At 33.6% G+C, this 14,889-nt stretch overlaps 1 protein-coding gene across 3 annotated transcripts; it reads left to right on the top strand.

The window, feature by feature from the left end:
* Positions 1-4,614: 4,614 nt before the first annotated feature.
* On the top strand, positions 4,615-13,146 carry LOC148781820 (protein DETOXIFICATION 29-like). Of its 3 annotated transcripts, XM_006852233.4 has the most exons (8): positions 4,617-5,113; positions 7,018-7,559; positions 7,696-7,782; positions 11,000-11,056; positions 11,604-11,842; positions 12,332-12,450; positions 12,559-12,645; positions 12,798-13,146. In XM_006852233.4, the coding sequence occupies exons 1-8, from the start codon at positions 4,820-4,822 to the stop codon at positions 12,861-12,863; spliced, it is 1,491 nt and encodes a 496-aa protein (XP_006852295.3). In that variant the 5' UTR covers positions 4,617-4,819; the 3' UTR covers positions 12,864-13,146. The 3 variants fall into 3 exon arrangements, 2 of the variants coding, with proteins under 2 accessions (XP_088724893.1, XP_006852295.3); XR_016056886.1 differs by lacking the exon at positions 11,604-11,842 and having other exon boundaries at positions 4,615-5,113; positions 12,798-12,831; XM_088868767.1 differs by lacking the exons at positions 11,000-11,056; positions 11,604-11,842; positions 12,332-12,450; positions 12,559-12,645; positions 12,798-13,146 and having other exon boundaries at positions 4,615-5,113; positions 7,018-7,577.
* Positions 13,147-14,889: the final 1,743 nt, after the last annotated feature.

The following is a 14,889-nucleotide window of genomic DNA, read 5'->3' as shown; positions in this document are numbered from 1 at the left end:
CAGATATCCTTATTTGGTTTTTTTTTTAAAGTCAAACTTGAGATGATGTCAATTGCTAACTACTCATGCCCAGGCCCAATTCCTCTCTTCAAATATAAACCTCTTCTTAGGTATGCCAAGCTTGACTCCTCACCAACGACAAAGGGGCCTATTATTTCTAAAATGCTGCCAACCTAAAGCTCCCCTAATACTATTAAACATGTTTTTTTGTAACACTATTAAACGTGTTTTTTTTTTGTACTCTCAAGAGAAGTGAACGACTTTAGAATGGACTCTTCTTCCTCTCTCTCAATCTAAATAAATACTTTTTAGGGTATGTTTTTAACTTTTATTTTATTTTATAATAATTCATTAAAATAAAAATAATGTATATCTAAAAAATGGGTCAAACCAATAGTACTAACATTAATTTTGAAAATTATTGCATTATATTTCCAGATAAAAAGAATGCATAACTTCATTGACACTCTCTCCTCCCTCTCTCTCTCTAATACGTGGCGTTTATCAATCAAAGAACTTAAGTTTAACAACTCGGAGCAAACATGGGCGATCAGGAAGTGTGCACCTATGCATGTGAAACCTTAAAAAAAAAGGACTGGCAATGGGCCGGATGGCCCCGCCCTAAACATGACTTGAGGGCCATGCTAGGGTTAGTACAACCTAGTTGAGCCTTGCCACACCTCGCCGTCTTTTTTTTATTGTTTTTTTATTATTTTTTATTATTTTATTTAGGGCCAAGGTTAGGCTTGGCTCGTTGCCACCCTTACTTCAAAACCAGTGATTTAAAAAATGGATTGGTGATCCAGATCGGGCACCTCAAAAACCAATTTGGATTGGTCTGGATCACCATTTCATTATACGGAAAAAGTAGCGAATTAGAGAAAACATATGAAAAAAGCAGTGAACACGCCGTCCCGATTGCCATTTTACTATACGGAAAAAGTAGTGAATCAGCGAAAAAACATATGAAAAAACAGTGAACCCGCCAAAAAACAGTCATGATTGTTGTTTTACTGTGCAAAACCTCCCATTTTCCTATATAAATGCAGAACCACTAAAAGGGTGACCAATTCCTCAATGGACGGGGCGATTCGGGCCAAGCCGATATTTTTCTAAATCATTGTTCAAAGGGTGCGGTTTCTATAAGGTTGCAACCTTAAACAATCCAATTAAGGCGCATCTCAAATTTTTATTATAACATGTAATTTTGTTGTAAAAATTCGTAGGATTATCTTAAAATCTATTTTTATATCTAATTATAAAATTTTAAATTTCAAAAATAGTTAAAATCAAGTAGATCTATAAATATATGAAAATCTTGAAAATCGACAGTCTAAATAACGTGTTACAATATGCACTATTTTTGGGACTCAAAAGCTTTTTTTTTTTCATAATTATATATCTCGATATCGAGATGATCGATTAGAGGGTTTTTCAATATTAAAACAATATTTCCGATAGATTTTTGAGGTGCATATGTGATTTACATTTTAAAGTTGCAACCTTCTATAACTTTTCTATGGTTCAAAACACTATCTCTAAATGCTTTTCTCATTCACGTGCCATCCACCACGGAAATGTGGACTTCAAGAGTCTTGGAGACATAATGATCTTCAAAATCATTTTCTCTGAAATCCATTCATGGTTAACTTTAGAACTGTTAGGTCCAGGGAACCTGAGATGTCATCCTACAAAAACCATCCATCTTGCTTTTTTATTGCATTCATTTTGTTTTCTTTGGGGATTGCTGAATTAAATAACTGATATTTGCAAAGCGACAATGCATATCATTCCAGTTAGGATGAAGTTTCAAAAGAAGTAGAAACATGTTCAAAAAATTAATAGCAGCAAACCTATCTCTCACAGTGTACCCCTCTCATTGTTATGACAAACCATAAACCAATAAAATAAGCCTTTCTCTCTCTCTACTGAACATCAATAAAGTAGAAATCTCTCTCTCTCTCTCTCTCTCTCTCTTTCTCTCTCTGTTTGAGATCTTCTTATTCGAAGTTTATTATTGCATGATTCACGAGGCTGGGAGGTTCCTACCGTTTTGAGTGCCGTAGATCTAGGGCTATTTTGGGCAACAGCTGGGGCCAACTCGGCCTTTTAAAATGATTGAAAATGCTAAATATTATTTCAAATTCTTAATTAAATCATTTGGAAAGATGTTTTCAGTTTGTTTATATGGATTTTTATGATGATTTGGGAAGTCTTTTCTGACTATATTCTGATTTTTATTTTTTTTACCTTTTTAAAATTTTCTGAATATTTTAAGATATAAATCAAAATTTTCAATATTCCATCTTTGTGGACTTCTAATGAATTCTGTTACTTATTTTAACTTTTTCTTAATTTTTAACATTTTTACCAAATTTATATATCGTGCTTTTGATTTTTTAAACCTTTTAAACTACTTGGCGAAGCTACTCAGTTTGGGGTAGAACCGAGTCCGAGGCTTGAGCCGAGTTCAAAAACATCGGTTGTTTGATATGGGCATTGGTATTTTTTAACTAATAACCTTTTTAACTATATCGGTATTTTTTGGCATAATTCGTGAATAAGTTACTCTTTTCTATTATAATGTTGTTCTCAGAACTACGAATCATAAGGACTCTTAATTAAAGATTTAAAATTCGATAATTATTTTGACCCTATAAAAGACCGAGTCGAAACATACCCCAAATGGTAAATATGGCAAATTTCTGTTCAAAGCCTTTTGAAACTACAGCTTTGGGACAAGGAAAACATTTATATGAGATTGTGAAGTAAAGACAAATCTCAAAAATCCATCATAAAAAGTTATTTGGATGTTGAAAAACCCTCTAATTGTTCACTCGACATCGAAATATATCAATCTGAAAATAAAAAAGGATTCCGAGTCCGTGAAATAGTACATCTTGTAGCACATTATCTAGACCGTCCATTTGCAAGATTTTCATGTCTTTATAGATTTATTTGATTTGAACCATTTATGAAGTTTAAAATTTTATAATTAGAGATGAAAATAGATTATCAAGTCATCCTAAAATTTTTTGATATCAAGATTATATTTATGATAAAATTTAGATGTGCGCCTTAATTAAATCGTCAAAAGTTGCAACCATATGCAAACCACACCCTTGTGGGAATATTTTGTTTTTGCCATCTTTTAAACATTTTGGGATAGGGTTGATCACTTATCAGACATCAATTATTTTCTCCCCAAAACAAGTAAAAAATTTGCCTTAAAATATATTGGAAAATATTGCTTGAAATTGTACGGACATGGTAAGTAGCTAATGGTAATAGAAAAAAAAGTAAGAAAAGGAATACGATCAATGTGTAGTAAAAAAATAAAAATAAAAAAATTATATTACCTTGTAGGATCAATGTATAGAAATTATTCAAGCAACTTGGACGTGTTTTACACTGATTTGTGAGCTTGTCAAATGCCAATTTTTTTTCCAATTTATTTGAAATGTCTCTAACCTTAAATAATTTTTTTTTTTTTAAATCCATATCTTTTATATATTTTTTATGTTTATTTGGATTCCTTATGCTAGTTTTAGTTTTGTTTTACTTTTTAAGTTTTTATTTTAACTTTCAGCATTTTTGAACTTTTTAATATTTTAAGGCTGTTTGGGCCATGTACATTAACAAACTGAGTCTACTTGGACTTGGCTGAGTTACTATGCTTTGACAGGCCACAAGGCCTGAGGGGATTCCAAAAAATTATTGTGATCCATATGATCATGCTAATAATACTTTTACAAATGTCATACTTTGGTGATGAATGAACACTGGGCATGCAATCCCAATTTGAAATGTTTGGTAGGGCAGCTCTTCGTCACCATCCATTCTACTGCTTTCAATGGTGATCATGTGACCTATTATTAAATTGATCATGGGGATCCTAATAAGAAAAATATATACAATAAGACTATTTATATTTTATGTAAGAAGATCATAATTATTTTTGACCATTAGATTTGAGATCGGAAGGCTAAGAGTGTACAATTGGCTAAACTCAACATTAATTATGGCTCGAACTTGTAGCCTCCATATTCTTAAGATAGATGGCCCACCGGTATAACATCTTGCCCCCACGAAATTGAAGTCACCGAGGAAATGAGATGGTCAACGAGGAAATTGAGAGAGTGACATCATCCTTTATCGAATAAAATTTGATGTAAAATAAGAATTAAAAAAAAAATTGATTTACGGTAGGGATCAATTTTTTTAACATGAAGGAAAAAGTTTATATAAGGTGCCAATATTATTATGTACAAGTAAAGTACACCTAAAAAACTCATCGAAAAATATTGCTTTATCACTGAAAAATATTTTAATTGATCATTTTGACCTCAATATCTATAGATATGAAAGAAAAAATGAATTTCAAATCTTAAAAATAGTGTATCTTGAAACACATTTCAAGGTTTTGGAGTGTTCATAAATTTGTTAGACCTTTCAATTTTATTATAGGGGTGAAAAATAGATTTCTACGCTGATGAAAGATTTGGAACAAAAATATTTCTTTTAATGAAATTTTGAGGTCATCATAGCGAGATTGATTCCTTATACAAACCTCACCCACAAACAAGTGTGTGTCTAAATATAACACGCTCATGGCCCCAAAATCATGGAGGCCAAAAAATGTTCCACAATTAACCCTCTTAAATGCCTTCTTCTGTCACCTATTTAACTTCTTCTCCCACTGATGCTTGAGAGAGATCCAAGGGTAGAGAAAGCGGGAGAGAAAGCATAGCAAGTGACATAGAGAGAAGAGAAACCCAGCTCATTCTTCATCTGGTTTTGATCCGAGGAGGAGAGAGAGATGGAGGATGAGCATGAGCCTCTTTTGAGTCGAGAAAGCGAAGGAAATGGGAATTGCTTGGTTGAATTTGAAGGGGACGTAGAACCCGTAAGGAGCTTGGGTGAGTTCAATAGAGAGTTTGTGGTTGAATCGAAGAAGCTATGGTATTTGGCAGGGCCTGCTATTTTCACATCGATATGTCAGTATTCGCTGGGTGCGATCACCCAAGCATTTGCAGGCCATGTGGGTACCCTCGAGCTAGCAGCTGTTTCCATGGAGAATTCTGTTATTGCTGGCTTCTCTTTGGGTCTACTGGTAAGAAAAACCTCTCTGTCTGTGTCTCTTGTAGTGGGAAGGATATCTGTTTCTCTATGTAGGAGAGTTGGATGATGCAAAACCCAATATTATCTCTCGCTTCCGAGTGGTAGAACCAAACTTAACACAATTTCTCGTTAACAATATCTCTCTTTGCCGAAATTGACATTTAACGTATAGCTTGTACAACTCTTTTCATTTTTCAACTCGATCCGATTCATTTTTTCCTAGAGTTCTTTAGTAACAATCTCTCTCTTTGCCGAAATTGACATTAAACGTATAGCTTGTACAAATCTTTTCGTTTTTCAACTCGATTTGATTCATTTGTTACTAAAGTTATTTAGTAACAATCTTTCTCTTTGCTGAAATTGACATTTAACGTATAGCTTTTGCAAATCTTTTCATTTTTCAGGAGTTATTTAATAACAATCTCTCTCTTTGCTGAAATTGACATTTAACGTATAGCTTGTACAAATCTTTTCATTTTTCAACTTGATCCGATTCATCCGTTCGTTCGTAGAATTATTTAATCGATCGAAGACAATTTTAGAACACCTCCTACTGAATCCGATCCATTCATTGATAAAGCTATTTAATCAATGGCTTTCTAGAACACCTCCGACTGAATGAATCATAGGGAGTATTATAGCGTGCATTGGATCTTGAAACTACTAATTTTTACGAGTAAAAGTCAATCCTAATCATTAAAACAATTCTAGACCCATCATCCACATGGGTTTCGATCGGCTTGGAATCTCAAGAATTCTTCCGAATCCACACATGCTCTTTTTCTGTTTTTCATCTCTAATACCACGAGGAAAGAAGATGAGTTTAATTTAGAGGAGAAAGGAAGAGACCCCCTTATGACCCTTTAATGTAAAAAGAGTAAGCTTGCTTTGTTCTAATTAACCAAAAAAATAAACAAATAAGAAAGTCATACTACCTTATCAAACAGGCCTAGCAGTATTGTATATTGATTTTTTTTTTTCTTTTTGCACATATTTGTAATTTTTGTTGTCGTTGAGAAAGTCCTCCTTTCCCTTTTATGTGTTCTTCATTATTTAGAGAGATGCCTCTTTCTCTTTCTAACTCTATCACATGCATATACTGCTCTCTGGTATATTGAACATCGGACAGCTCTTTTTATCTTGAAAAAAAATAGCCCTCCTCACGTCCGGTATTTGTATGTATTTGTATTGCGGGGCAGGAAGGCAACTTAGGGGAAAAAAAGAAGAAAAAAAGGCGACGGGAGGGTGGGGTGCCGTCGGTAATTTGGGACAAATGTAATCTCATTTTGTAATTGACCCCCATTGTGTCCGTACATAAATTTCTCTGTTCCTAAATAGGTTATCTCAAGGGAGTGAAAGTAAGAGAAACTCAACTAACATAAAATTTTTTTTTTCTATATTTAAATGCACCGATTAGGAGGTACAATTAAGTTCAAGTGGAAGGCTCTAAAAAGATATTAAGAATGTTTAAAAAGACATAATTGGAAGTAGTGAAAAGCGATATGGTGACTTATGCCTGACTATGAATAAATCCCTTGATAGAGTACAACGACATAACAAGATTTGTACAGCCGATCGCAAATAATTGGGATAAAGGTAGATGCTGATGATTTAAATGCAGGTAGTTAGTGGTAATGCTTGGGTTTTATGGACCAACTAACTGATGATACATTTTCTCCTCTTGTAATGACTATTTTTTTCCAATTACAATAAACAAAACTCTTACCATAAAGAAAATAAAAGAAAAAAAAGATAGTATTGATTTCATGGAACTTTCTTGTTCCTTACAAGTTGTTTGTTCACATTCACATTAATTCTTCCTAGTACCTCTAGGATAGCTATATCATACTTGCAAAGATACCATCGTAATTCCCTAACCCTATTGAACATTTGCAGCTGGGCATGGGAAGTGCACTAGAGACTCTATGTGGCCAAGCCTATGGTGCTGGGCAATTGGACATGCTAGGAATATACATGCAAAGATCATGGGTCATCCTCATCACAACTGCCCTCATACTCTCCATATTCTATGTCATTGCCACTCCATTCCTCATTCTCATTGGACAAGACCACAGTATAGCTCATGCAACAGGATTATTTTCCCTATACATGATACCCCAACTCTTTGCATATGCTGTGTATTTCCCTATTCAGAAATTCTTACAAGCACAGAGCAAGATGATGTCTATGGCTGTCATTGCCAGTATTGCTCTATTGCTCCACATTTTCTTCAGTTGGTTGGTGATGATCAAGTTGAATTGGAGCATGGTTGGAGCTGCAGTGGTGTTGAATGGCTCATGGTGGTTTATAGTGGTGGCTCAGTTGGTTTATATTTTTAGTGGGAGTTGTGGAAGGGCTTGGAGTGGGTTTTCATGGAAGGCATTTCAAAATCTGGGGGGTTTTTTTAGGCTCTCCCTAGCATCTGCAGTTATGTTGTGGTAAGGAGAGAGAGAATGGTAATTATTCGTTTCATTTCTCATTTAATGCATGAGAGAGAGAATGTTAATTTTTCATTTCATTGTTCACTTAAAAGTTTTCTGTCTTTACTTTTTATATGACTTCTTATTTTTACAGTTTGGACATGTGGTATTTCATGGTGCTAATTCTTTTTGCTGGATATCTAAAGAACCCCGAAGTTTCGGTCGACGGATTGTCGATATGGTATACTTGCTATCTCTCCCCCCCTTCAAGATAAGTCCATTTTGTGTAGTGTTGTCAAATTTCCTTCGGATTTTAGGCCCAAAAGCGAAGTCTATGAGATTCGGGTTGCTTCGGTCAAATTTGATTCCGCTTAGGAGTGATTCGGTCAAAACTTTGGCCTCTTCGATCGAAGCAAATATATAGTTGCTTCGGTCAAATTTGATTCCGCTTAGGGTTGATTTGATCAAAACTTTGGCCTCTTCGATCGAAGCAAATATATATATATATATATATATATATATATATATATATATATATATATATATATATATATATATATATATATATATATATATTAATTTTTATTTTTTTCATTGTTTTATTATATAAATATGTAATGGGTTATGTTAAGATGCTCACATTATGAAGTAATTAAACATTAGACTCAACAAATTTTAGACACTTCTATACTATTGTTTTGTACATGGAATATTTGTTGGGCGCAATTGGCATACGTAGTTGTAGAGGGAAGGTACACCTTCAAATTTTATCACGATATATAAATTTGATGTAAAATGTTCCTAGGATTATCTCAAAATCGATTTTTATATCCAATTATAAAATTTTAAATTTCAAATATGGTTAAAATCAAGTCGATCTATAAATATATGAAAATCTTGAAAATGGACGGTGTAGATAATATGTTGTAAAATGCACTATTTCTAAGACTTAAATTTTTTTTATTTTTTATGGTCATACATCTTGATATCGAGATGATCAATCAAATATATATATATATATATATATATATATATATATATATATATATATATATATATATATATATATATATATATAAAACAATAGTATGCAAGTGCAAAATTTTATTAAATACAATAATAAATTACTCCATAGTTTAAGCACCCTAACATAAACTATACTTAATTATTTATATTAAATTAAAAAAACCCGAAGTCTTTTCTTGAATCACCGAAGCACGGAATTACTTAATTTTCTCACCGAAGCAAAAAAAAGTCTCCAAAGTGAACTAACAAATTTACTTTTGCCATTAACTCAATCTCCTCCCCGTTTGCCATTAACGCGCTCTCTCTCTCTACCTCTTACATAATTGTCCATTTGCCGTTCAGAGTTGTTCCATGTCTTGGTAAGCACAGGGCATGTAGGTACGGCATGGCTTGTAATAGTTTGTTTAGAAGACAAAGCTTTTGAGCTAAAGAGTTTATTTAAGACGTTAATCTTACAATGTACATGCGTCGCATAAAGTTGGAAAACCTTCCAATTGATCATCTCCACCTCGACTTAAAGAGTTAGTTTATATACGGTACTAATCTTACAATGTACATGCATTGCATAAGGTTGAAAAACCCTCCAATTGATCATCTCCACCTTGAGATGTGTGGATATAGATAAAATAGAGAGTTCAAATATCACAGAACTCTGGTCAAATTTGTTAGAAATATGATATTAATTTATTTTTTAATATTTTTAAATTTCTTATTTCCCAATTTTATAAACTTTTTATTCACCCTAAGCCTGATCACCAACTTGCCGATCATAACTGATTTTCTGGAGGGCAATCTGGGTCGTCGAACCTTGGTTTTAACACTTGCTTTTAAGGAAATATTATTATTATTCAAAAAGGCTTGCAATGAAATCTTCTTAAACCACTTAGTGCGTATCATATTATTATTATTCAAAAAGGCTTGCAATGAAATCTTCTTAAACTTAAACTTGGATTTAAAGTTTTTTTACTTCTCGTGAATCATTGGAACAAACCTCCACCCATCTGTGTCGCTCGCCTTCACTCCAAATTTTACTTTGCTACCACATTTGACTTTCGAGAAGTCCAATGTAGAAATTGGTATTCATACCTTCTTCAACCTTCATCAATTTTAGTATGTCGAATGGGTTTTACCTTTTAATAAAAACAAGGTCACATCGTAAGTTGAAGCTTTTCATGTTCTTACTCATTTTAAAACACTGCGATTTCCTATCAATAATCAGGATAGAAATCAGTTGGAACTGAACCGGTTCTGAGATGGAAAGACCATAGTAGAAATATTGCTCTTTTCTTTTGAGAGAAGAATGTAACAACGTAAGAAAATATATATTATATGTAACAAGTTAAGAAAATGCACATTATGATATTGTATCACCATTATCCATACAATGGTGTATGTTTTGCCTATTGATCTAGGTTTTAAAACAAATGTCTTCCCTATGAAGTTGTGCTCCCAAGAGAAAATCACCTAAAAACACTCAAATATGTACCTTTTTTTTAAGGAAATTTTTAATAGACAAATTTGAGATAAAAAATTAAAATTAAAATTAAAATAAGGGCTGATGGGGATTTAAAGATAGTGAAAATATTATATAAGCTTAAAAAACAAAAGCAAATATAAATTGAAGGATTTCAAGGGGGAACCATGGACCGATGCCTTCTTAAAACAATTTGGTGCCATCCGATTCTCAGTCCAGATCGACAATACCCAATGTAGATCCTTGGGTTTTAAACACTAACACCAGGTGAATAGATATCCCTAGAGCTCCGTAGGAGACAGTCGTCTGCACAAACTGAAAGTCTCCCTTGCCATATCTAATCTTCTTGGTTGAAACGGTTCACTTGCCATCATCATCAATGAGCCGATTATTATTTTGTAGAGAATGGCACATGCATATTTGACTTTATTAATGTTACTGGGCAAGTCTTTTATGCTTCCCATAATGTATGATGGTTATATGCTTTCTAGCTGTTAAATCTGAATGAATGGCTGAGATGGAAGCAATTACAATGTCACACCTCTACACTATTTTATTTTTAAGTTATTTTTTACATAACATTTCGATGCCAAATTTTGAGCATCCACTCCTCTCTTATACCCCCCACCTATAAGAAATAAAAAAATATTATGATAAAATATTTCTGAAGTATTTTGGTTATTCTATTTTATTGAAAATATTATTTTTATATTTGTTTTAAGTGCACCCCATTGAGATGATGGTACATACCAAATTTTCTATTCTTATAATTTGTAGAATAAAAACTAAAAATGAAATAGCAGGTGTCCGAACTAGATCAAAATGACTTAGATCTAAATTGGATGGCTGGATGGGGGGAGGAAGCATAAAACTTATTTACAATAGAGAAAGTATAAAAAATTTTCCTAATGATCCTATCCTAACCTTACTTTGGTTTGTTTGCATATGGTTAATGCAGCATGAATATTCTCGGGTGGACTATGATGGTTGCCTTTGGATTCAATGCGGCTACAAGGTTAGTAAAAGAGTGTTCCAATATTCATAAGGAGAACACAGAGCTTAATTTTAAATTTGAATGAGGTTTTGGTAAGACCACTGTCTGAACAATTTTTTTTAAGGTTGCTTCTTAAAAACTCATCAGAAAGGTCAGATCTAGTAAGTAGTTTTGCTGGTCGTTTGGGCTGCATCTCAAAGACTTATCAGCGAAATCAGTACTGGCACTGGAAAACAGTGCAAATCCATTTCTGCTTCTAAATGTGGAATTTGAAGGTCCAAAGATTGTGCAAAATTGTGGACGACTTGTGAAGAGTTGAATTGGATGATATGAAAGAAATGTTGCAAGATGAATCATGTTTAGGGTTTGGATGACCTTTTTTTTTCACAGCCATGATTGTCAAGGTGGTGATGATTGATTTGCCGGATTTCCAGCGCCAGAACTTGGTTTCCTGGTGAGATTTGACATGTAGTGGTGTCGGGTTGCTGCTCTTCGGAATATTTATTCCCTTAATTCTATACCCCTTCCTCTCTTTGTAGTAAATTAGGAACTGGAAATCTTTGTGTAGTGTGAGGGTGTCAAATGAATTGGGAGCTGGGCATCCAAGGGCTGCAAAATTTTCAGTAGTGGTAGTGGTGACCACATCTTTCATGTTGGGATTTGTTCTCTCTATGATTTTGTTAGCAAAAAAGAATGACTGGCCCAAAGCATTCACAAGCAGTGCAACAGTAAAGAAGCTGGTCTCTGAGCTCAACCCACTCCTTTGCATTTCCATTATAGCGAACAATATACAGCCAGTGCTCTCAGGTTAGCCATAGTTTTTCCTATAATCGAGAGCAGCCTTCTGCCTTAATCTACATATACATTTCATAATGCCTTCTTTTTACCACTAACACTTCTTGATAACACTTATCTAAGCATATTTGTTTAGCGGAAGTTTCAGCTTCGAAAGCCAAAACCTTGGACATCTCGACTACATAGAGGGGCATGGATGGGCCACTTCCCCCCCCCCCCCCCCCCCCCCTTTTTTAAGAACCGAATGGGGAAAAACTGGAAACCGCTCCTTCTGTTGTCCTCCATGGATCTGAAACATTCAGAGTTTTTGACTTCCAAGGCCGAAACCTCCCTCAAACAAACACACCCATAAAGAGAAACCATGATACCTTCCACACTAGTAAATGAAAGTTCTATCTCCTAGTTTGTGGTGAAATTTACACGAAATTTCATCTCATAAATTGTACAATAAATTAGTCCACCCTCATTTTTTTTTCTATTATTTTTTTTTTCTCTTTGCAGGGGTGGCCACTGGGGCTGGGTGGCAAGCTCTAGTGGCTTATGTGAACATTGGATGCTATTACATTTTTGGCGTCCCTTTAGGTCTCCTCTTGGGCTACAAGCTTGACTTTGGAGTCAAAGTAAGATTATCCTCAAACAAAATTTCATTGATTTCAAGATATCGTTTCTAAACTATTTCTAGTGTTTGTTTCAATCACCTGATTACCAAAATTAACTTGCTCATTAAGGGAATTTGGAGTGGGATGCTTGCTGGGACTGTGGTGCAAACACTAGTTCTCATTTGGATGACCTACAGAACAAATTGGAACAAAGAGGTATATGACTTTGTTTCCTTATGTTATTTTGATAATCTGGATAAAAAAACTTTTAGATTTTCTTTACTTGTTAGCTGAGAAAGAATTTGTGCAGAGGTTGAATACTTTTGAGATTTTCTTTACTTGTTAGTTGAAAAAGAATTTTTATGCAGGCATCCATTGCTGGGGACAGGATAAAGCATTGGGGAGGAGAAGTTGCAGAGGCTAGTGATGCATAGAAATAGCAATAGCATGATCTTCTTTATCTTGTTTTGTGCAAGATTGTTTTCCATTTACTTTGTTTTCCATCATTGGGAGCTTTTGCTAACATCAATGGGATCAAAAGAAAGAGAAGAATAATGAGTGAAAAGAAAAATGCTATCCACCATTGCTTTCGAATCTAGGAATTTACGTTGGTCTAATTATAATTTTTCAACTTGTAAAGTGGGGTTCTTCCCATGATTGTGCTAGCAGAATCTTGGATCCACTTATTTGATGAATGTTATTGCAGCAATTTGAGAAGTAGGTTTCCTTGAGATGATATGAAACTTCAAGAATTTGGAGAGTAATTTTTGGCCTATTTATCTCCAATCATCATTTGGTCTTTCATTTGAATTTCAGTTCTCGAGGGGGTGAGAGAAAGTATATGAAGATGAGAGAGAGCGAGAGAAGGACTCGATTGCTCTTGCATATTAACAAATCAATTTTAAGAGAGAACAATTTTATTTTATAAATTAGGAAAAATAAATAAAAGAAAACCAAGAGGAGCAAATAAACAAAAAAACCAAGAGCACAACAACAAACAATAAACCACAATCAAAACAATTGGCAAGAATATGATATGCTTATCATCAAAGAATTACAAGATTTGTATAAATACATGGGTTACCTCTCACTCAAGAAAGCTTCGCAGATCTTTATATCCACTAAAATTAAAGAATCAATGGACTCATATTTTGTTGGAAATTGGTTGGGTGAAAAAAGGCAAAAATGATAAGATGAATTAGGCAAAAATAAAGTAAAAATCCTTATTGTTTTTTAGCACGGAAAAGCGCTTTTTTAATATAATATTTTTTCTCTTACAAGTTTGTAGATCATGTGCATAAGAAGGGCAATTCAGCTTTGGGATATTGGACAACAGAAGGTCAATTATTACACTTTCAAGTTTTATGCAGCTGAACCAAAAGCTTAACATGGAGAACACTAGAGTCTTGTATTTTTAGAAAGAGAAAAAGAGAGAAAATGAGTAGAGAGAGAGAGAGGAATCAATGCTCAAGCTTTCTGGAAATTCATAGTGGAAAATATAAATCACGAGAATGCCCATATTTACATATCACTCGATCGACGCTTTTCTTTTCAATATGGGATTAAAACCCCATACAATTTTCTTTTTACGAAATAAAACATAAAAATACCACACAAAACATAATGTTATTTTGAAATACTCACAAATAATTTTACAAATCCAGAAATAGTAATAGCTACATTTTCCATTCCATCGCTATAGCTGCACCTACAATGGGAAAAGGCAATAAAACATCTACCAAAAAAAGGGCAATAAAAAAACCCAATAGGGTACAATGGTAGCTAAGGTTTTTGCCCTGAAACCTCAATTCTCAACTACAACAAAGCTCTCCATCTCTTCTCTCTTTAAAGGGGTGCGGTTTATATAGAGCCTAGGCTCTAAACAATCAAATTAGAGCCTACATACAAATAGTATAAAAAACTGTGGTTTTAATACCGGAAATCTTTGTGATAGCCTTAAAATATATTTTCATCTTTATTTATAAAGTTTAAAGATTAAAAATAGTGTAAATCGATAGATCTATGAAAACTTAAAAATCTTGAAAATTGACGGTCCAAAAATGTGTTACAAAATATACTATTTCCAAAATATGAAATCTATTTTTTTCTTATGTCCATGCATCTTGATGTCGAGATGATCAATTTGAGGATATTTGGGCATCAAAACAACCTCTTCTAATGAATGTTTTTAGGTAGGCTCAAATTTAAATGTTTAGAGCCTCGGCTCTATATAAACTTTTTCCCGTCTTTTAAAATAAGGTGCGGTTTTTATAGAGCCTACCTTCAAATCGTGTCGAGAAATGTGGTTTTAATATTGGAAATCTTTGTGATGGCCTTAAAATATATTTTCATCTTTATTTATAAATTTTAAAGCTTAAAAAATAGTGTAAATCGACAGATCTATGAAAACTTGAAAATCTTGAAAATTGACGGTAAAAAAATGCATTACAAAATACACTA

The sequence above is a fragment of the Amborella trichopoda genome, chromosome 6 (assembly GCF_054954075.1).
Source record: "Amborella trichopoda isolate Santa Cruz 75 chromosome 6, AtrichopodaSantaCruz75HAP2 v2.0, whole genome shotgun sequence".
Taxonomy (NCBI): domain Eukaryota; kingdom Viridiplantae; phylum Streptophyta; class Magnoliopsida; order Amborellales; family Amborellaceae; genus Amborella; species Amborella trichopoda.
The sequence above is the reverse complement of the archived record's forward strand: the minus strand, read 5'-3'. Positions and strand labels throughout refer to the sequence as shown.

Excerpts from the sequence above, each read along its gene's own strand:
- LOC148781820 (XM_006852233.4), top strand. The coding sequence starts at position 4,820 with ATGGAGGATGAGCATGAGCCTCTTTTGAGTCGAGAAAGCGAAGGAAAT. Across the intron at positions 7,560-7,695 it reads GCATCTGCAGTTATGTTGTG|TTTGGACATGTGGTATTTCA; the intron begins GTAAGGAGAGAG and ends TTATTTTTACAG. Across the intron at positions 11,057-11,603 it reads GGATTCAATGCGGCTACAAG|TGTGAGGGTGTCAAATGAAT; the intron begins GTTAGTAAAAGA and ends ATCTTTGTGTAG.